Raw genomic sequence first — 23167 nt, 5'->3', positions numbered from 1 at the left:
TTAATTTATATTTAATTACTAGGCTAATCAAGAGTAACTAAGGTTAAATCAATGGAGCCTAATCAAGAATGCCTAATTAAGGGTGCTGGAAATTAGATTGCCCTAATTAAGCAATATTAATTATTAATTGTTTACACAAACGTCTTCATCATAACTTTAATTAAGCATAATTTGTTAAGTAATTAAGCAAACATCACCATTATACGAATGATTCACCTATTTAATTAATGAACAAATTAATTAGGTTTAATTGCCACAACCAAAGTTTGACCCAAGTGAATCACTCTCTCCTAAGCTCCTCTGAATCGGGTCAAGTTTATTCATGCTACACAGGGAAACAGGGAGCCAGAGCTGCCTACTGCAAGAAAGTACACTGGGAGTACTTATTCAATAGCAGGCATGTGCTGGCACTTCCACGTTTACAATGTGCTAACATACTGAGTGCAGTTTGCTAGCAGCAGACGCTGAGCTGCAGGCCCTGCTCCTTGCACATCCGTGTGGTGTGGAAGAGAGTCCAGCAGGCGCTTGCCTATCAGCCGTGTCTATTTATTCTGGCCGCCAATAGATGATGCCACAAGCAGACGTGCTTCCTCTTGCTACCTCGTGCTGGCTCCCTAAGCAGCCTCCACAGAGCACAGTCCATACGCTTGCGTGTTCTCTTTCATAAAGGACCACTGTGTACATCTCATCCATTGTTTCCACATGTAGGCACCACTAAAACTGAAATAATTGTTTCACTTGTACATTTTAGTAATATATGGGATCAACAGAAGCTTCAGTTAAAAATAATAATTTAACTTTTTTGCTGCAAGTAACCTTAGAGCTTTATTTAATTGATATGTTACGTACCAGAACTGCAATGGACACATGGCCATATTTAAAGCCATGCCTATTAAAACATTCGGAGCCTAAAACAAAGAGCAATTTAGTGCATAGATTACATAGCTTCACGGTAAGGAGTAAAACATTGAAGGAAAGGTTGGAGCTTGTGCTAACAGAAATTACTGTCTTTATATTGTTTTGTGTAGTGCAAACACTTATTTATGCGGAGAAGCATACAGTGAATATGCTGTGTTTTGTTTCTTTTCCAATTCTGTGCACTCTGTGCACTGTACAAGAACAGTGTGAATTATCAACAAACTAGTTTTGATGTCTTTATCTATAATACAGTCAAACGCCTTTATAAGGAAGTCCTCAGGATCTTGAAAATTTTTCGTTATACAGGGCACTTCGTTGAAAAGCTAGCACACTGTACGGCTCACAATGAAGCGTGCTCAGCACGTTCAACAAGACAAAAATAAATATTTAACGTGAGTTCAAGGGAGATGTAGGGAACTAAGTCGCTAATCTTTTTGTGTGCGCTTTATCTCATGCAATGTGCAACTACAGCCAAACTACTACGCCAACGGACACACCATCCTCAGTGGCGAAATGCTGGAGCAATGCAAGCCAAAGCTGCAGATCATCAAATGATGCTATCAATTCCTTTGCCGCTATCACTTCGCTTTTACAGGCTCTTCATCACTGTTGGCTTCGTTGCCATTCGTGTCCTTTGGGCCCTAGACGGCTTTGACGACATTGTAGGTCATCAGTGCCAAGTGCATTTTCACATCGTCATCAAATGCGATGTATTCGTCAGCCATCACACCCGCTACTGTGTTACAGCAAGCAGCTAATGAGTTTAATGATTCCTGGAGCACTGCATCCAGCAGGATCGTAACACTACCTGATATCAGCACGCTGTGCGTCACTAGCATTGTGTTGGCACTAGTGCAGAGCACAGCTCAATTGCGTTTGCGGAGAGCAGTAGCAGCAATGGAACGTGGCGTTCATTGTAAAGAAAGAATTCAGCCGTTGCACATGCATGATTCCTTCGTTGTCCAGGCAAATTCGTTGTAGTGGTATTTGTTGTAGAGGCGTTCACAATACATATAAAATATAGGAATTCAGCCAAACCATAACAAACCTTTAATTAAACAAGCCATCTTGTAGCAGAGGCATTTGACTGTATATATTGTTTCTATTTTTCGTCCCACACCTCCTGATACCTTTGTACTTTTTGTCATATATCAGATACTAGATATGAGTAGTCTGGATTAGTGACCTTGACATGTTGACCTGCTGTCCCTTGCCCTCGCATTTCAGCATGGTAACATGCCTTTGCACCTAGCCGTTCTGGGTTGCCATGCCAACATGGTCGACTTACTGGTGAAGAAAGGCGCACTGGTAAATGCAACCAACAATGTGAGTCCCAGTCCGACACTTTCTGAAATGAAAAGTAGGCACCTTATCTCCGTACCTGCACTTTGTAGTGATGCTGATGACCAGTCAGAATGATTTGGGAAATTATTGAGAAAAAGGATGCCTTGTGTGTTACCTCGTGTGTTGTATGTGCAGCTGCGCACATATGTAGCTTGCGCACCATGTTTTAGCGGTAATCTGCTGCTTGCGCAAAGAATGGGCATGTCGAGATGGTGTGGGATCTTGTGCACTGTCCTCCCGAGCATTTAGTACTAAAGGTTGTGTAATCTAGAGTTTTAGATACGCGTTGAAGCGAGAGGCAGGCGAAGCATTCGCTCTGTACTGCTGGTGCTTTCATTATACAGTCAAACCTGACTATATCGAGCCCGTTTACATCGAATTATTCTATATATCGAACAATTTCTGAACACGGTATAGTTACAAAGAGTATATATAGCAAAAATTACACTTACATCGAACAAAAATAGCAGCGACTCCTGATATATCGAACGTCAAGCGGCGGAAAAGTGCCCCCAGAAGTTAGCTTTCTCTCGCGGTAGCGGGGAAACTCGGCGGCGCAGCTCCATCCAACCGTTCTTTCTACCATGAGGGCGCTGATGTTGCACTGCCTCGGGCAAGCTGTCGATACCCCCCCCCCCCCCCCCACAAAAAATGATCATGTCCCACCCGCAGTGCTTGCTCAGACAACCAATCAGAGGCTCTTGTGCCCTCATCATGCAAGATGGTGCAAGTGCGAATTGTCTTGCTGCTTTTCTGGTTCATTGTGTTTGCATCTTGTGGGCCTTCTCCCACAGTGTTACAGTGTTGCCGTGATGAAGCAGCGAAATTCGCCTTTCGTTGTGAAGCTCGAAATCATAAATCGGGTCGAACGCGGTGAGAAGTCAGATGACCCCGCAGCGTGCAAGATTCCGAGGAGCACTCTCAGCACGATCTTGAAGAATAAGGGGGAGATTGGGGCTAAAGCGGCCAAACTCATGACCTGGTGCCCATAGTGCCTGACATGTATGCATGGCCGTGTACAAGTGGTTCATCCGAAATTGCTTCAGACGTGCCGGCTTCTGCGTGCTCGGTGATGACTGTAAATTCTGATGAATGCGACGAAGCCGTTGCTGGTGTTGCTGAGGTTTGGAGCAAGCTGTCAATTTCCGGAAGTGTTGGACAAGTTTGTGAGTGCAGATGATGGTGTCGCAACCACGGGAGTGCCCAAAAAACGAAGGCTACATTGCCGACATTGTACCGAGCACAAGTGAAAGTGGGCACAATGAGGGAAGCAACGACGGTCCTTGGCCCACATCCTCCGAAGTGATTGGTGCACTCGCGCTAGTCTGGTGCTTCTGCGCGAATATAGAAGGTTGTGGCCTCAGCTGCTCTGACTCTTTAGACAATGTGGCGAAGTGCACGCGTCGCAGGCAGCAAGATTGCCCAAGCAGAAGAAAATACAGGACTATTTCATGCAAAACTAAGCCAGTTTCATCAATAAAGTGATTTTATAAATGGTATGCGCTTTTATGACGTCCAATTCTTTAGCAGGCTTATATTGAATTATGCTCTATATCGAACTGATAGGCATTTTTTTGCGAGTTTGATATAGCCGGGTTCGACTGTAGTGTCGTCCCGCTGCGGGTGACACTATCCGTTGCAGGGACGGAGTGGATGCAAAAGCATAGCTGGCTTCACCTCATGCCACCGATAGGAAGATATCACTGACAGGGCATGAAACCACATCTTTCATTACCGACTATGAAATTGAACAAGATGACTTCTTTTTCTGATTCAAATTTACTTCTTTCGATGCCTTGCAGTTCAGAAAATTTTGTAGCCCATCGCATGTAAGAAAAATTCATCACTGACTGTACTTATCGCATAAAAGGTCGAATTTTCAGTACAACAATATTTCACTATAACGAAGAAAATTGTCCCTTTTGCCGACTTCATTATATTCAAGTTTAAGTTTATATATGTATGTATAAATATTGCAACTGACGATTGTCTGCTCTAGACCACCATCAGTAGTGCTTTGCTCCTTGAAGAGGCAGGACATCTGTGAGGTCCTGAGCAACACTTTACAATGTGGTGAATGCAGTTTAAATCATGGACCCAGGACCTAAGAGAGGTGCAACGTAATGCTAATGCATGTCTCTGGCATTTACCGCTAGATTGCCACTGAATTTTCTTCTTTTTCTCATTCTATTGCGTAGACTATACCTTTGTTACTTTAGAAACATTATTAGGACAAGAAAGGGTTACGCTAAAATATAGTCAGACATCCTATGTGTTGCCGTGAAAACATTTTGCTTCATATTATGATTGCACCAATTTAAATGGGCCTTCTCCACATTGTTAATGTGCAAAACAGCCATCATATGATGGCTCTAAGCTGTCTGACATAGTGTGGCTGGCATGGAGTTGCTGTGAACTATTGCAAATCTCTGATGCAATGCATATGAGCCAGGTGCAGGCAACTCATTCTTAGTTATAAGCACTTACAATCGCTCTGTTCTCTCAGTTAGCATTTACATCATTCAGGTGCATGTCAGTGTAAGAGTTAGCAATTTGAAAATTATGTCTAGCATCTTTTTGCTGTGTTTTTAGGAAAACCATTGCGGTATCGGATAGTTTAAGCAATGAGACACTCCTCTCCTTCCCCATTTTTAAAATTATTTCCGTAGTAAAAAGCAGGGCCCTTGCATTTCACCCAAAGCAGTCAGTAAAAGGGGTACAGGGAAACTGGTTTTATATACGTGAACTTAAAAATTATTTTTTTTATTTTGCCTTGCTTTATTTTATTTTTTAATAATGTGTGTAATGACTTAATTGGAAAAATGATGTCATAGAAAAAGCGACATGCCATTGAGTGAACTGGCAATATGCAAAAGTTGTTTGGTTTGTTCTTCGGCAGTGTGGTGTGCCTTCTTTTTTCTTTCTTTGTTTCTGTCTACAGTAAGGAAAAAAAAACTAAGGGTTTGAAAGTCTGCATAAGAAGTGTATGTTTCTTTGTAGCGTCTACAAACACCACTTCACATAGCAGCAGAGCTTGGCTTCACTGAAGTGGTACAGGTGTTGGTGGGCCATGGGGCAGACCTCTTCCTCCCTGAAAAGGTGCGTAAACGAGCACTGCTTCGTGAAGGGAGGCCAGCTCTGAGTTTGTCACTGCAGAACTGCAGTGCGTCCTGCATAACGCTGGCTAAATGCTACAAGATAAGACATTGTGGTACTTTTGAAAAGATATGACGTGTTCTGGATACCAACACTGGCCAATATAATATCTGAGAATAGAACAGTGTGTCGTCACCAGAAAATTGAGTTACTTGTGCCACTGGTTAAGTTAAAAGGATAGGTGAATCTGTCCTCACCTTCAAGGTTTGCTGTGCTCTCTGCAACACTGGTTAAGTTAAGGAAACAGAACAATATCTATTTGAAGTAGTGGACAGCTCGAGGGTACTTCTAATCATTTGACAGTCCTGGTGCCTGTTCACTTACTTGTTGATACTACTAGGTGCCTGTATGACAATGAAAAGTTGTGCATATTCCTACAGAACATACCTTTAGAGTTTGGTTTGTTCTATGTACCTATCTGCACGCATGTGCCGTTGAGCAGGAGAGTAGGATTCTGGATGTGGTCTGACGTATGACTAGCCACACCAAGAATTGCATCCGAAAGGTCTTGAAGTGGTTTTAAGAGGTTCTAACTGGTTACAACTGGTTATAAGAGTCATAGCTGCCTTCTGAGCCAAACCGATATGGATGCTGAGTTGTGTCACATGCCTTTTACTGTATGCATGCCATGCTATACTTAGACATGTTTTGAAATCTGCCTTGCATGTATAGTAGTCAGGGGCACTGTCATGAAAATCAGTGCCACTTAAGGTGTAACTCTACGAGATTAAGATTTTTCTGTGGCAGCAGCAGCTTCATCTTTTGAATATCTTTCTTGACTTCATGGTTTGAATGGGCTATCATAACAGTAGCTTGTTTAGCATCGTGCAACTTTGATGCTTCACAGAACCTTGACCACGAGCATGTGCTAGTCTGCAACAGTGAATATGCGTCAGTGCCAAAGTTATTGCATTACTCTAGTAACGCCTTGATGGTATTTATTTATTTACAGAATACTGCAGGCCTTGATAGGCCCAAGCAAGAGCTGCAGTTCAATGACGACATAAAAAACAAATCTGAGTTTTGAACATAAGTAACGAAGATATATGGGAAGAGATAAATGGTTCAATAGTAAACATATTAGGCAGAAAACAAACATAGATACATACAATAAACACAAGCAATGGCCTATAAAAACACTAATAACATCATTAGCATGCACCATCATTGTAACTAAACAGACAAAAAGGAACCACACAGGTGTATTATAACTTAATAAAATCAATAGTATTAATGCTCCCTTTTAAGCAGGTGGTAGTTTGTTTCAGTCTCTTATTGTTTGAGGAAAATCAAGTTTATAACTGTGTTAGATTTAGGGTTGTATGGAGTTAGAGTGGTCATGATGACTCCTCATTTGTCTCATAGTTACAGGGCTTAGGTATGCTTTAGTATTAAGAAAATACTGGTTGTGTTTAACGTTTTCAGTGTCACTGACATACTGGTATGTTTCTATGTTTCTGTCTTGTACATTCTCCACTCTCTCCAGTCAGATGTGTGCAGTAACATGCAGTTGGTGAGCTCCTAGGTAGTTCCGCCATCTGCTGTATATTTCAAAAAGTATAAATTTACTCATCTCTCTGTTGGGATTATATTGGAATGAAGTGAGGATCCAGTTTTCAGGTTTAGCAGCATTTAAAAATACAAGGTTCTGGCACGAAGTCAGAGTCAACACAAAATGTCAGGTTATTATTATGTGTGCATTCATGTTCATCAGCATAAGTAGGGACACTGTGGAAGTAGTTATTGAAGTTATTAGCGACGTCTCATGTGTACAAGCAGCATGTCATTCCAGTCTGAAGTTTGTATCCTGCAAGTGCCTGCATTGCAACTTTATTGCTATCCACTGAAAGCAGTCACTTTCACTATCACATTGAGTGCATAATGAAAACTAAATATAATTCCTGTTTATGCAACCATGGCACATCAGCCTTTCTTCCCATGTTGTGGTTCTATGGGCAGGCATCTGATGCACATTCCAGCTATTGGGTAGGAAAATTTTTTAATTCGAGCCTGTGTGTGTTATGTTCATAAATGCATCCTGTGGTTGTGAGCATATGTAAGAAATTATCATGGGACAAACATCAGTACTATGGCAACGCAAATCTAACCTTTGCACTTTTCTCCTTGTGTTTTATTATTGATCTTGTGACATATCTATCAAATAAGATTTGATAGATATGTTGGAAGATGCGGTGAAAGTATTCAAACTGCATAAGTTTAGTTGCCGAGGTAAGGTTTTGTTTTTATGTTGATACCATATGAACACAATTTTAGTGCACATAGAAAGTTCCCTAAAATTCTAGAATGGAGCATTGGAACAAGATCTCACTTTTTTGTGGACAGGGTGGACGCACAGCGCTCTACATAGCTGCACGTGGCAGCTATACAGCAATAGTGGATATGCTCATTACGGCCGAACGGGAGATCAAGCACAGGAGCAAGGTCAAAGAGCAATCAGTTACAACACTCCAGGTGAGACCAGCCTGGAGAGAACAAAATCAATTCCAATATGTTCTTTGGTGAATCTGTCTTTACATGACTCACTGCCTATACATGCCTGCTTGCCACTTTCTTTTTTCAATAAGCATTTGATATGGAGACATGAGCAGCACAGAGTCACTTCTACTGTGAAATGAGAAAGTATTCCTTTTTTTTTTGGCAATGTAGTGAGGGTTTCATTCCACTTTCTGCTGCTGGCATGAGTGCTGTACATATGGACGATAGTATTTCCTCTAAGTGGACGTATACAATGTGCAAGGATACATGCACCTGAATGGAGCACAGTGTAAATACTAGGTTGAAACTGCCTATTTTTGAATGAATGCAGCCTGGTACCCGCCAGTTTTGCAACAGTCTTGTGGATATCAAGGAGGAAAGTGTGGCAAGCGACCAGCAGCAACATTCTGGTGCTGAGAATGCCGAGGACGGGGAACAGTTGCAGCAGCAGCGACAGCAGCAAATGCAGCGCTTGTCCTGGACCCTGGCCAAGGAAATGCTGATGCCCAACGACTGGAAACATTTGGCACGACACTGGGGATTCACTCCTGAACATATCAAGGCTATTGAACACCAGTACACGGGTAATCAGCCCTATTGTGTACTACTGCTCATTAATTGTATTACAGAGGCCAGGTGTCTTAAGCACAGCCAAAATTTCAGTTAGTGTATCTATGCCCTAGTACAGCATGTCTTACATAGTGGTTTGTGGATCCATGTTTATGGAGCCATGCTCTGAAGATCCACAGATCTCATATTGAGAGCCTTATATATGGACTTCCAAAGTGGAGGGGGTCCACAAAGATCATTGTAGAGATGCATCAATAACAGTGATGCTGCATCAAAAGAGTGAGGTGTTATTGTGGCAAGGCATTTATAGTGACTTGGGGCAGTATTCTCATAGCAGTCACGTTTGGTGATGGTAACCCTTTCGTAAGATTTCGCATGACTTGCCACCGGATGCATCCTAGTGCTACAATCAACTTCAGTTCATTCGACTGCAGTTTGATTTTGCGGTTAATTTGATCCTGACCAAAGGACCCGGCCGGTGCCCGTGCATTTCTATAGACCAAAACTTTCGTTGTTTCGATGCTAAAATTGTTCTTCGCCTAATTGTTCGAACTTGACCAACCAGAACGCATGCGCCTGACTCCTATGGTGACCCCAATCACAACTCCTTTAGTGACAGTGTCTATCTTGGCAGAGCTTAGGGGACAGGGAATGTGTTGGACACACGTCATCTCCCATTGAAAACACCTAGGTCTGGCCTGCCCAAGATAGATTTTCAAGCGATAATCGTAGCTCACAATAGACAGTTCTTGACTAGGTGCCCCTAAGGTTTTGCAGCCCAAAAGAGAACATCAGTGCCACTATGCACGCGTGAGATGCAAAGAGAGTTTAGCGTTTGCTTTGGCAACACTATTTCACGGAAATAGTGCTCCTACCCAAAGTTGACAGAATAGTTTTTCTTCAACGAACATGGCGGCATCCATCGAAGCGTTGGCTCTCACCTTGTACCACATTCTACCCCAGTCCTTGTACACCTACAATCATCAAGAACAATGAACAATGTCGTAGGCTTTCGCTTTTGCTCATTTAATGTAATTGAAAGGGTGAAGCAAGAAATTGTTGTTTTTTCAAACAGTAGTCAAACTTGAAGGCCGCCAGGCATAACACATGCATCTTGTTGCTATGGGGAGTCCTGTCTCGTTGTCAAGTCGGCCGAGATTAAATTCAGAGTTTAACATGACACCATTAATTTATTATAAACGCTGTACACTAGTTCTCAGACAGGTTATTAATGATAAAACATGTATCTAAAAAGCGGTTATCTTTCTGTGCTGTATATTACTTTTTGTTGAAGCTTCCATTTTCGTTCGTTGAAGTGCTTCAAGCGCACGATGCAAAGGCCTTGTGCGCAAAGATCTTTGGGGCCACAAAGATAGGGGCCCCTATTCAAAAACTCTCTAATGTATGATTACGGTATTTACCCGATTGTAATGAACGCCTTTTTTTGTCTTTTCTTTCCCCATAAATATTGGGCTGAAAATTGCCTGCGTGGTGCAAGCGAATACGGAACCAAAACCGCCTTTACGGAGTTCGTATGCTTTACCGCACAACACAAATGTATTGCGACGAAGCTGACTAAGAAACCGGCCACCATTGTTCAACATTGTGCATTTAGGCCCCAAAAAGTTGGGTGCGTGTTAGATTTGAACTTTGTCCAAGAGATTTAATGTCATTTATATGTTACTTTTCCTCTTTGTACACATGGGAAATGAGTGCGCATTTTATTCAGGGGCATGTTAGAATCGAGCAAATACTGCCAAATGAATCAGTGGTGTTTTACGTTTTTTCTGCATCTTGTTTAATTCGACCCGCCGGATAATTCGATCACTTTTGTCGGTCCGGTCAGGGGCGAATTAATGGAAATCAACTATAAAGCCGACAGCATTCCTGGCTTTGTGTGAAGATATCGAGCTTGGCAGAGTGCCAGAATTGCTTTCAGCCACGTAAGCCAACGCGTCCAATGCCGAGTGGTGGATGAAAGTGACACCATCTCCGAAAATGATCGCCTGAGAATACCACCCTTGTTTCATAAAGCCATGTTTTACCCACTGATTCTGGTGAAATTGTAAACAACCAACAGGTTTGATGTCAAGCTAGATTTCATGCTCATTTTTGGCATGTACCATCACCACTTTCATTGGCAGCAGAATAAGTGGCACATAAAGTGCCTAAAACGAGTTCCTTACAGATTGTAATATAATGTCAATAATTTTTAATGACTCAGTATGTTATACTTAGTGTGCAAGCTTATGTAAATGTTAAATAATAGAGAAGTTTAGCTTGTCCGGTATTCTAGTAAACGCAGATGGACACTGGCGTAATAGTGTTGCTGCCAAAAATTTACACTCGAAGCAAAGTAAAATACACTTGGTTACTGCAATATTAGCTCTTTCTGCCTGTTTGAGCTCTGCATCGACAGGTGGCTGCACCATGCAGACCACTCATGTTTATGCCTCCATCCAAATGCCTTAATGCCCCAGGGCGTCTGCCTGCATTTACCCTAACACTGGACAAGCCAAACCTCTCTAATGTAAAGATTGGGACATTCTCAAATGGCCTGTAGTAAGTCTAGGGGTTTTGGCAGCCAAAAATTTGGGCACCACAGCTTTAGTCACTTATTAGCCTTTTATGTAAACGTTAGCTGACAAAATAGTATTTGAAGCAACATTGGAAAGTGAGAGAGAAGTATATTTTATAAACAGATGCAAAATCTCATACATGGCACATTCATGTTGTCTGCACAGCCAATAACCATGAGATTCGCACTTGGGTGCATATTGGCGATTCTTGCAGCGTACCTGCTAACTCTTCCGAATTTTTCATAAAGTTTACAAGTTTGGGCTCATTTTACGACTTTTACAAATGTTTCATCAGGTTTCATGAAAAATAAATTTCGTTCATGAAAATGTATCACTCTACAGTCTTCCCATGCCTTTAAAGACTTATGATTGTGAAAGGACACCGGAAGGGTGCCTGCTCGGAGCAAGCTTAATCAGACAAGTTCTTGAAGTGATATTGGCAACAGAAATGCCACTAAAAAGTCATTGTGATCTTAAAATGCCGTGTTGCTTGTTGGTTTTTGATGTTCCGAGTTCGCTTCTGCTTGTGCCCTGTGTCTAAACATAAGTCACCATTAATAAAGTGCATATATATTCCATAAAACGTGTATGCTCAGGGAAAACAAAATAAAATGAAGTGTTCCGTTCCCCCTTCTGGTATTATGTCTGTTATAAACGATATAACAATTAATGGTTATAAAAATGGAATTTTCTTGGCACTTGAATATTGTTATAACTGGGTTCATCTGTATGTCCATTAAAGCATTTGCACTTAAAGCATGTTCTTATATGGGAGCAATAACAGTGCCCCCCCCCCCCCCCCCTGCCTTGCCTTGGAAAAAACTGGCTCCCTTCGTAATTACAAATGTCTGTGACATGGAAGGCACAGTAAATCGTCTATAACTCCACTGTATATTATACATATTTTTACATATTTTATACATATTATGACGTGCTTAAACCTTAATAAGTTTCAAGGGATGAAAAAGAAGTATTTTGCTTAGTGACCTTCTCTGCAATGGTTATTTATTTTCTTTTTTTTATTCATCTTTATTTATTATGTGTCTTTGTGGTTGTTTTAGGTAAATCCAGCTACAAAGAGCATGGCTATCGAATGCTACTCATCTGGTTGCATGGCCTCCCACCAAACACAAATCCTCTCAAGGAGCTCTTTGAGGCTTTGGTTGCCATTGACAAGAGGGACGTTGCTGGTGAGTAGTCTTAGCAAAGTGAAACTTTACAGAGGTCGTCAAAACCAAATTCGTTTGCAAATCACAGCAGGCGTCGAGTCTCTAAGGTCTCTAAGACTAGCACAGGTGGACAGGCAAGTGACTGAGCTCGACATGTATTCACAGGCACCTCTAAAATGACATGGAAGAGAAGCACTTAACCAGTTTAGACTGATAAAGTATTCTTTCAAAACTATGTTTTTTTTTTAACTTAATGGTAATAGGTTGATTACTAGAGGAGAAAATTAAGGTCAAACTCATTTTTAAAATTTGCAGCGAAACACCAGCTCTGGCTCATCAGTGTCCCATCAAGGATTTTTAAGTATTTTGTGCATTTGGGCAGTTATGGCACAGAAAAACTTCTTGAAATTTGCTAAGTTTAGTCTTTGGCTTCTTTAGAATAGAATGTAGTCCATGTGGATTGATAAGGGGCCCTTTAAGGGCCCCTCATCATGTAACCTGCACCACCACATGTAACCCACACCCCGACTTTACTGTTAAATTGCTTGCATTTTTGTTCCTGGTTATATGTGCAAAATACAGTATAGTTACTGGTTTTCTTTACCAAAAGCCAGAACATGTGTGTACTACTCATATATTGTACGATGATGACCATAAAAAGTGGTAAATTGTAAGCTAGGCAGTATAGGCATTTGCTGCACGTTGCGGTTACTGCAATGTAATAATTATATATACATAATAATAATTACATCATTACATATGTGTTGGCACATTGCTCACAACTCGCAACCACCACCTTCACACACATTTTCCCGAGTTTCAGTCAAGTCAACCATTTCATGCCATTGCCTCACACTAAGAGGTATGAAGTAACAGTGCCACCATATATTCTGTGCAGAAAAAATACGGAAGAAGGCGGAAGAAAATGCATATGGAGCCCGGCGTTTCAGCCCCAGCCGGCTCTGCCATATGTGCTGCCTGCTGTGACTGCCAGGCTAGTGTCACCCAGCCCTGACAACATGTGGTCTGCGGGGAAAAAAAGAATAACTAAAATAGATCTGAAAGAAGTTGGAGGAGAATGCGTGCGGACTGCGTTGGTTCAGCCCTCGCTCGGCTGTGCCACACGCATTGCCTGCTGTGATCGCCAGGCGGGCGCCAGCCCCAACAAGTGCCTACACACCGCCTGTGTTCCTCCTGCTTGCTTTGTCACGATAAAAAATAATGTGCCTCACATCATTGTTCACGGTGGATCAAAAGGGAAGCAAGCAAGCAAACCTCTGCGTGCCAACTTGGCTAACGGTGCAGCAGCGACGATGTTTGTTTCTTGTTGAGACAATTTGAGAGGACCCATGGAGATGAAACAAGGCAAGACTACCTATATACACATATAACTGTTGTTCTTAAAGGCACGGCCAAATGCAGAAGCTTCCAATGCAGATCGAGTACACCAGGTTCGGAAAAGGTTGATGTAGAAGAGCTTGCGTGCTGCACAGCAGATTCGTGGGGAGGGATAGCTGAAAAAACAACTTCTGTGTTTCTCAAAACAACTTGCCTCTGCTGTGGTACGTGTTGACTGTTTTGATGTGTATGCATAAAAGTTGCAAGCAGTTAACTGTGGCTTCCTCACATGGAGTACATCCACAGAGCTTTGAAATTCAGCAAAAACAACTTTTAGAAAATAAATGGATGCTTTCATTGAGATTACTGTTTTAATTACTGTGGTGAGGATTCTTCCTTCACAAGCAGGAAAATGTATTGTCTCCAACTTTCTGAAGCAAAAGAAATTCATCATGAATAAGTTACTCATCCTAGCTGCTCTCAGAACAAATGTGAAGCACTTTGCCATTCAAATAGTACTCTCAAGGTTTCATTTGCTGAAAGGACTCTGCAGAAAGAAATGCCTGCTTTATTTAGTCTGGCATAACAAGACAAAGTCCATATTGATATGAAAACAGAACACAGAATAATGTGCGACATTTATTGAAAACGCTGGAAAGTACTTATCAGTGCCAGGATGTAAAACAGTGGTAGCTGAAGTAAACACTAATTGCATAAAGTAATTATTATTTTCCAATGATTGAATGTGATAGGATAATGCAATGTTTCACTTGAAGCTCCCTTATGTGCTTGTCTCCAACCATCTGCTCAAGTGTGTAAGGGAAATTCATAAAAATTGGTATGGCACTTGCATCCACAGTTCTGACTTCGTGCAGCACTTAGATTTGCAGAAAGAAGGATCACTTCTATTTATATTTTTCTGCACTTGCAATTTCACAAATATGCATTCAATATTAGCAGACCCAGGACATTCAATACTTGTGCAAGGCCGGGATCAGTGGGTTTTTCTTTAAAACTCATTACTTGTTTCACTATTTTTGCATTTAAAGCACCAATATGAATCATTTCTTAAGTTCACTAATGTGTATGTAGCTTCATTATTTTTGTTTAGTGTTATTCTACCGTATTGCGAAAACAATAAGTTGGAGGATGTTCCAATATTGAGCACTGATGCCTACTTGCGGTTAAGCTCTGTGTTTCGTCTGTTGGAATTTGTTTTGCTCATTGGCAGCACACAAAATTTAAGTGGCACTTGTTTGCCAGCATTTTTATACTTGCACTTTGCCTTTGCCAAATTTTGAGGCTTATTATAAATATAAGCAGCTTAACAAATTGATTATGGATGACAGTTATTTTTCAAACCAGTTATTTGGCTTATGCCAGTTTGGCCACATCTTGTACACATTCATCTTAGTGATAGATTCCATGTTAGGTGACCTGCTTCTTGTTGCAGCAGGACATCTGAACATGGTTACTGTCCTTGTGCCAGAGCATAATGGTGGCAACTGCAAGTCCGAAGAGCTAACAAAGAAAAAGAAGAAAATTAGCTGTTCTGTGAGTGTCACCTTTTCCACGGTGCCAGCAACCTGACAGTAAAAAAATGGTATAATACAAGACATCATTTTTATTGTGATATGCATGTAGATCAACACAACTGATCAAATCAAGGTAAAAGTCCTGAACTTTACCTTGATCACCCCACTTTCATGAAAATCTATGAATATCCAACCTTACACCTGCTTTTCCTTATTTAATTTAGATGGTATCCTGATCCATTAAAAAGCACTGTGACTGTGGCGTTTTCTAGCAAAGGAAATGCTTTATAAAACTGGGTGCTAGTGAAGCTTTTGCTTAGTGTGCTCCATTTTGTAATAACCTTGCATAGCAGAGGAAGTTTACAGCTGATGCTGCAAGTGCTTACTAGGCCAGTATAATTTAGCAATTCCTTTCACTCAATTTATTCCTTTCTTATCATCCATAGCTCATGAGTGGTTGATATTAAATAATAACCTAGGCAAAGTGCCACACGAACCACTGACAAAACACGAAAAGGAAAAGAATTGGAATAGAATCGCTACATCATTCTGGCTCAGGAGTGCTTTCATGCAGGTGCACACAACCCTTAACATCAGAGCGTTATCTGCTTAGTCTTGCTGCTTGGATCGCGCCTTGTAATTTTTGCTCCAGTGCCAGATTATTACGAAGAAGAGTACAATTGCCAGACTGGTCATGGGATGAACTCAACTAACCTGGAGTTCAGGTGGCTTGCTCGTTCTGTAATCTGTTTGTGTAAACCCCCTTCTTTTGTGTTCCATGTTTGAATGGAGCGTGATAGCGCCTGTGATAACCAAGCACCTTTTGTCAAGAAACATAACTGTACTAGTGCACGCTGTGGCTGGGACATATCAACAACACAATGCTGTCCTTTGTGACGTCTCCTTTTCTTCATTGCTGTGTACTCAGTGCTGTGTATCATGCCCTTATTTGTTGTTTATTCATTATGGGTGTAATGAAAATTATGGCAGTCATACTTGTGAGAGAAAGATTGCAGTTGCAAATGGCAGCGCTGCACGAGCAGCGATCGTAACGGATGAACCCCACGTGCTCAAATGGTTGATAAAAAGTGATGGTCGTTTTACTGTGATGCAAGACTTGCTGAGAACTTATGTTGATCTTTGTTTTTCTGCAAAAGTTTTGCAAACAGCTTTTTCAGCTTCCTTTTTACCTTTGTGTCTCAAAGTGATCATTCTATTGAGGTTGCTAATTTCTGTTGCAACACAACAAAATTATGCAAATTTGTCTCTTATTGCCGTAACTTGCCCATAATTGTAAATTTTAGGAAATGGACCTATTAACATATTAACTTCAAATTGCATGTTTTTTTTATCCAGGAGAGGTGGTGCGGCAGTTTCTTCACACTGATTTGTCACCAACCCTTTTAGGTAGCCGTTTCCGAAGTCATCACAACTAAGTCTGTGGTTGTCATTCACTGCTTGATAGATTTCGAAAATTCTAGGATTTAAAACTAGTGAAGGCATCAAAAACAAGGTTCCTAACTAGTAGCCTGCTGGTGGAACTGTGGACTTTACATCTGCTGTATGCAACAAAAGTTATGAGCAAAATTATTGACATCATGGAGTTATTTGATGTTTAGAACCTGTTTTAAAGGTTGCTGCTGAATATTTTATTGCAATTTTAAGCAGTCTAAGCATTCTAGCAGAGAAAGTAAGCAAGCATGTGGATTTGGCAGTTTACATTTTCAAACCCCAAGTAACCCTTCACGTAAATTGATGGGAGATTTTTGTTGTTGTTGTTGTTCTGCTCTCTTTCTTTCTTAAATATATAGTTGATAACTGGATAAAGGAATATTGGTTCTGGAGAGGGTTCTTGTGACATGTTTGCTTATGAGATAGCATGACTTGCTGCATTTAAAGTATTACGTGGGATTGTAAATTAAACATGGCTCTATTGACATGCATGGTAATTAAGAGAGAGCTTTAAAAGATTTTCCTGATGTGGCTAAATTGTAGGGTTTAAAAACAGTGGCTGACGGCATATAAATGGATGATTTTACTAGCATTTATAAGTAGCTCCAGCATTACAAGGTTCTGCAGCTGTTCTTGCAGACAGTTAACAAACCAAAGTCTTGTAGCTGCATGCTGTCTATTTCCAGGTATGGAAGTATTCAGGCTAGCCCAAGCAGGCAGAGGGTGCACTCTTAGCAGCCATGTTTACTGCATCTGGCATGCAGTCCACTATCTACACATACATGTGTTCAGGCTTCGCATCGTACAAGCTAGAGTGCACTGGGCGATGATTTCTACATGGTGCACAAAGAGAGAATGTTGGTAGCACAGTTTCTAGATGAAGGCTGTTCGACGAGATATTTGCCTGAGCATTGTTCCGTTACTGACAGGTATCTGTTGAAGGTTCGAGTGTTCTGTTCCTCTACACTAGATATTTGTACATGACTGAAAACTCGTGAAAGTGCTTAAAGACAAGAGCAAGCATTGGGGAGGCATATATCATTAGCAGGTTGCTCAGACGTGCTGGCACATTGCACACATAGATTGTGACCTAGACCTACTGCAGCCAAGCATCTCGAAGACTTGGCAATCGACAGTGGCAATGTTTATAAGAGACTGGTACTGAACGCAGCTATCTGTAAACGTATTGTTCACGATGTAGGCCATCTGCTCGGAAGGATACCCACATGCTCTTGCATGAGCTTTTCACAACGAGACTTCTTTAATAGGGCCGCCCTTGCTCCATGTTTTGTCACCTCTTGGTGCATGAAAATCCACAGCCTACTTTAAATCCTGTAAGTGTTGCAAGTATCCCGTGCCATTTTTTTTTCTTTGCTATAGTGATAGCCTTCTCTTACATTAAAAGGCTGTGTTTACAGGGGTACGTGTCTACCTTCTGCTGTTGCCGAGAATTTAAAAGTTTGTGCCACAGTCTCATTGTCTTCCTTTGAAGCAAGTTGTACGAAGTGTTCAACACCGACAATCACACCTGGTGAATTACAGTAAACATGGTTGGAAGTCACTAGAACTTTGAAAGACGGTTTTGCGACAGCGACTCGTGCAAGGTGTACACACAGCAATTTTTGTCGTCGTGAATGTTTCCTTCTGTATAGTCTTGGGCCATTCTATCTGTACTCCATTCGACTAATTGGCCTAACAAACAAAGGCAAGTCTGTTGAGAGCTTTCTCTTACTACAGATCAAATAAAGCCATCTATGTTTAATGTGAATCATGCAAGCTTATTTTGTTTAATACTACAGTTCAGGCACAAAGGTCTGTTATGTTTTGCTGGTCTTGATTAAATGTTTTATTTGTTTCCTTCAGCTCTCCTGAAAGGATTCTCATTTGGCACTAGCTGCAATTTTTAATTTCCAATCACGGATATTACGCGGACAGGCATGTCACCTTCGATATTTTTGCATTTCTGTTTTCTTGACGCATTTATTCCGTGGTGGATGTGAATTAACAAAGCAACACTGCCCAAGTCTATACGACCCTGTAGGGAACAGGAGCGAGCTACCTGTTACACATTGTACACTTGGTTAATAGGTGCAGATGACACCATCTCTATTAAGCTGGCATGACTTGTGAGGAGCTCTTTTAATCATGCCACTTCTGGAACTACAACTTGAAATGGCCTCAGTACAACACTGCTTCAATACATTGTCGCCTATCGCCTATAAAAGTCCTTGAAATGAAAAATCTAGTTTAAGAACAATGCCGATTCCAAATACTGTTATTTTGCAGGTTTTCCATTTTTTAAATGCTGTTCTGAAAAAGAAAATTGGCATGTTTTTGTTATTTTTGTTGTCTGCAAGTGATGTGACAATTGGCAGATGGTTCCCTTTCTGCCAGTTACTGTGTCTGGATTTCGAAACAAGATGCATGGGGAGTTTCACTAGTGGCATGAATAAGGAGCTTTGAGAATGGAAAGATGGTCACATGACTATCTACCACTTCCACATTGGCTCTCACACGTCATGGTCACAGCGATGAAGTATAGCGCTCCTAATTGGCATTTTGTGGACGTTTTGAGTGTGCGCCCCATTACCTATTTTTGTGTGCAAATGCATTTACAGTTAATGGGTGTTTCATGTGTCGTTTCTTGGCTATGCTGTTTGGCACGTGTTATTCTATAACTTGTGTGTAAGGCTCTCTGCAAAACTAGCCTTCTGCAAACTCATCTTTCACGTCAGCCATGAAGTGTCGCTGCATTTTTTTTCTTCTTCTTCTTGCCTGTTCATGCACATCTCTGAACCTGTTGCATCAAGTTGGTGTGATGATTATGCTATGACCTGGAAACCTTGTCAGTGATGTTTCTCTGTTGTTGGCTGTTGCTGTACCATGCTTGCACGTGCAGTCTGCACACAACTAATGTTTACAGGTCAACATAAATGTTAACCTATGTGTACATAATAGGAAAAATTTTCATTTACAAGTTTCTCACGTGGTTTGTAATTAAAGATAGCAGAAAGCTAACGAACTGTTTCTTTTGTGGTGACTTACTTGGGTGTGTAAGACAGCTTCTTTTGCCATGATGACTGAACTTTTAACAGCTTTTCTTTCACGCTCGCATGAAGAAAGGTGCAACACAATACATCCAATAATTGGCTGTATATTTCAATCTCTTCACATGTACACTTCATTGTATAATCTCTCACACCACACAATGTTTGAAAGCACACAGTTGCAATTATTTATGGCATTAATTTGCAATGAATCGACAAATACACGTCTGACTAGATACCAGAATTGTTTAAACAGACCGACATGCTGGAACACATTGCCAATTCCACATTTCGTACACCATCTTTGCATAGTTCACAATAGTGTACAGCAAAGCAAATGTGCAAACATTGAATACGGCCAGTCTTCTTCCTCTTCCTTTTCTTTTCCCCTTATTTTGTTCAAGTTTTCACCAAACAGAAAAGAATAAAAGAGTCAACACTATAACTCCCATGAAAGATGCAGCCGCTACATTCCTGAGGGAGGAGAAGCATACTGAATTGAACATTTGAGTACGACTGAGCCAGTAAGTTTTGTGACCTAGAAAACATTTGTGGAGCATTGTGAAAATACGCGCAAGCAACAGCGAATATGTATCATGACAAATGCAATGGCACAAGTCCACCGAGTAGGAGTAGAAGTTGCACCAGAAAGTAAGCAAATTATAACTTGCTGAATTTGTCAACTAACTTTGCAAGACAGAAGGCCAAGAGCAGATCATTTGTTTCACAGGTCATTCTCTTTTGTATGCCTTTTATAAGGGATTGTATATGTATTTTTTTCGTGTTTTACATTTTTCGTAAGCACCAAGCCATCACAAAAATATGATTCCACTTCCTTCTGTCAGACTGAACTTGATAAATGAACTGCTACAAATGTTTTAGCAACACTACTGAAGATGCATACTAAATGCGCTTTATTTAGCGCTTTCAGCACACTTAAGAATTCGAGTGGTGGAGTGAATACTGGTTGGCTGAAACTCGTAGGCGTTTCTTCTGCTCCTGCTGCTTGAGGCTGCTGCTCATTTTCAGATAGCAACTTGAATCGTACTGTCAATGGATTTGTGCCAACAGTGTCTTAAGCATTCACACTTTCAAAATAACCAATGGTCTAACCACTGTAAAAAACCTAGCTACAAGCAGCGCCACAGAGCACGTCGCAATGCAGTAACACCCCACTACAGCCACCCAACAAGTCCATCCCTGTCTGTCCCTTTTGCGATAGACAAAAATTTGTGCAGTGCAACAGCAAACTTACACGCGCCTCTGAGTTAAGAAACACACTTTCAGGTACACACGCACACATTTTACAATAAAAAGGAGCTCCTGCACATTAAAACAGAGTCCACGATACTGGAATGCAACATCGTATGGTTCTAACCACAGCCTTGCATCACTTAATGTCTTACAAAAATAACACCTCCAGTAGCTATAGGAGGTGTGCACGAAAGTGCAATGATGCAGTAGCGTAGCAGCCTTTTTCGATTAGTCCTCCTACTATTACCAAAAAAATAATAATTATAAAGATAAAAACATGAAAGGTATGTGCGTTGTTAATAGGTGCTCAGCAACTGCACAGCCTTTTGACAACAAAAGCTCATAAAAAGAAACAGGTGAACACATGAAAAAGTTCATACACTTGGTTGTGACATGGTTAAGGCGTTACAAAGTCTCGACAACACATGCAGGCACAGAAAAAAAAAAGAAGTTAAGCGGAAGGTGCAGGAACCAAACAGTGTTCAAGCAGTGTCCAAATAGTAAAAGTAGTGCGCCATGCAAACATGAGCTGACTCGGCTGCTCGAGCTGAGCAGCAACTTCTGGCCGATAATGCCGTGACATGACACAACAGCAACCATCACAATTTCTTGCATGTAAAAGAGAGTATTTGCACACGCTTTGATATAGAATGTGCGTCCTGCAGGTGGCAGAAGCAAGGACTTGTGCGAGTATGGTGTGCGTGAAATCAACGATGCAGCCAACAGTAGCCGGAAGCAACTACCAGAAACAGCAAAAGAGAGGCGAGGCAGTGGCCTGCACTGCTACGCTCAGTGCTGTGCTGGAAAGATATTAAGGCAATTAAAACAGTGCTCCCTCACAACTGTCCTTTAACTTCATTTTCCTTTTCTCCCCCCCTTTTTTGGCACTTGGTAAGTCACTTGTTGCGAACACACAACACAACCACCTGCATTACTATTCCCAAAGCACAAAACAGAAGAAGATCGGAAGCTGTATACTATGACAGCCTAGAACACAATGCCAACATATAATATTGCACTTTATAACACATCAAAATGATTTCAACATAAGCGATTTACAGTTGAAAGCAGCTCACAAAATCAAACATTGGGAAGTTTATGAGTTCTCCTGAAACGAGAGAACTTCCTGCCTTTTAAAATTCTTGCAGTGCCTGCTTAAGAACAGCAAGCGAGGCCCCTTGGTAGAAGCGCAACTCAAATTTAAGCAAACCTAGCCAGCATTGGTTAAGCAGGAGCCAGACAATTCAGCACACATCTTATTAAACTGAAAGGCGTTAACACTTTCCCCCATGCTGACATCTTGTTCTCGCTACGATTTGTGCATGTCCAAATTCAGTTTATAACATAGAGCTCAAGAAGGGTTGTAACCTAGACATGGGGCAAATGCAAGAGAACTAAAATGTAAAATAATTTGGTCACTGAGTCAGCTCGTCCATAACCAGAACATGTCACCATTTACATTTCTATGAGCATTCAAAACCTAAAAAGATGTTTAAAAAGACTTAAGATGTCCTACACAACTTCAACATGCACATGTTGCAGCACAGTTGAAACAACGGCACCCAGGTAAAAGAAAAAAAATGTTCCGTTACAGTAATGCCAACAAAAATACATGCTTGGAGTATATGCAAAAAAGCTGCTAAAAGTTGCTTTTAAAAACTACCTTGGGAAGCCCAAAATGAATAACAGCTGTGCCATCAATCCCACAGCCACCTGCAAGGGCTTCAAGGCGCTTCATGTTCCAGCCCTCTTAGTTAAGCCTTTTACCGCGGGGGAGTTGCAACTTCGCTCCCCACATTTGTGATGTTTTTCTGCTCGCTGATGCCTTTGTGACGCACATGTGGCACATTCTGTATAGGTTTTGCTTTGCTGCTCTGCCATCCTCTCGGCCTGGCGTCATGAACTCTTGCACCAACAAGTGGTGGCTCGACCTCGGACACTCTCGATCTGATGAGCCACTCTTTTCCGAAACCTGTTGAAGAAAGAAGACAGCATAAAGGAAGGAAAAAGACAGGGGAGGGAGTAAAACGTTGGGCAGCTAGCTGGTCTAGGCAAGGAAACCTGCTCCGGCAATGCCCTTCCTTTTACATTTGGGACACATCTGCATGATATCTCTTGCGCAATTTGTCCTACATGGTTGCCGGACCTTATAAGGAATTGTATGGAGAATGGAAGCTATTAGTGCCATCATAACCTCAATCAGCCAAAACATCCCGCTCTCTACATTTACTCTCCCCTCTACTCCCCGCGGCTAGAAGTTATCACTTGCCTATCACGTGATGAGGGCCTATTTTCCATGAGCCTTTCCT

The 23167-nt window shown here is 41.3% G+C and overlaps 2 protein-coding genes across 2 annotated transcripts in view; one reads left to right on the top strand and one right to left on the bottom strand.

The window, feature by feature from the left end:
- The window catches only part of LOC135902421 (ankyrin repeat and death domain-containing protein 1A-like), a 36936-nt gene extending 23005 nt beyond the window's left edge, over positions 1 to 13931 (top strand). Inside the window, exons 10-15 of the mRNA XM_065432467.2 lie at positions 2146 to 2244; positions 5263 to 5361; positions 7762 to 7890; positions 8246 to 8498; positions 12125 to 12253; positions 13131 to 13931. Coding sequence (XP_065288539.1) covers positions 2146 to 2244; positions 5263 to 5361; positions 7762 to 7890; positions 8246 to 8498; positions 12125 to 12253; positions 13131 to 13219 — 798 coding nt within the window. The 3' untranslated portion in view covers positions 13220 to 13931. The remainder of the gene's footprint in view (positions 1 to 2145; positions 2245 to 5262; positions 5362 to 7761; positions 7891 to 8245; positions 8499 to 12124; positions 12254 to 13130) is intronic.
- Positions 13932 to 19695: 5764 nt separating this feature from the next.
- Fur2 (furin-like protease 2) overlaps positions 19696 to 23167 on the bottom strand; it is a 66748-nt gene continuing 63276 nt past the window's right edge. The window contains exon 25 of the mRNA XM_065432468.2: positions 19696 to 22830. The gene's annotated coding sequence lies outside the window, so the exon portion shown is untranslated. The remainder of the gene's footprint in view (positions 22831 to 23167) is intronic.

The sequence above is a fragment of the Dermacentor albipictus genome, chromosome 1 (assembly GCF_038994185.2).
Source record: "Dermacentor albipictus isolate Rhodes 1998 colony chromosome 1, USDA_Dalb.pri_finalv2, whole genome shotgun sequence".
In the NCBI taxonomy this organism is placed as follows: domain Eukaryota; kingdom Metazoa; phylum Arthropoda; class Arachnida; order Ixodida; family Ixodidae; genus Dermacentor; species Dermacentor albipictus.
The sequence above is the reverse complement of the archived record's forward strand: the minus strand, read 5'-3'. Positions and strand labels throughout refer to the sequence as shown.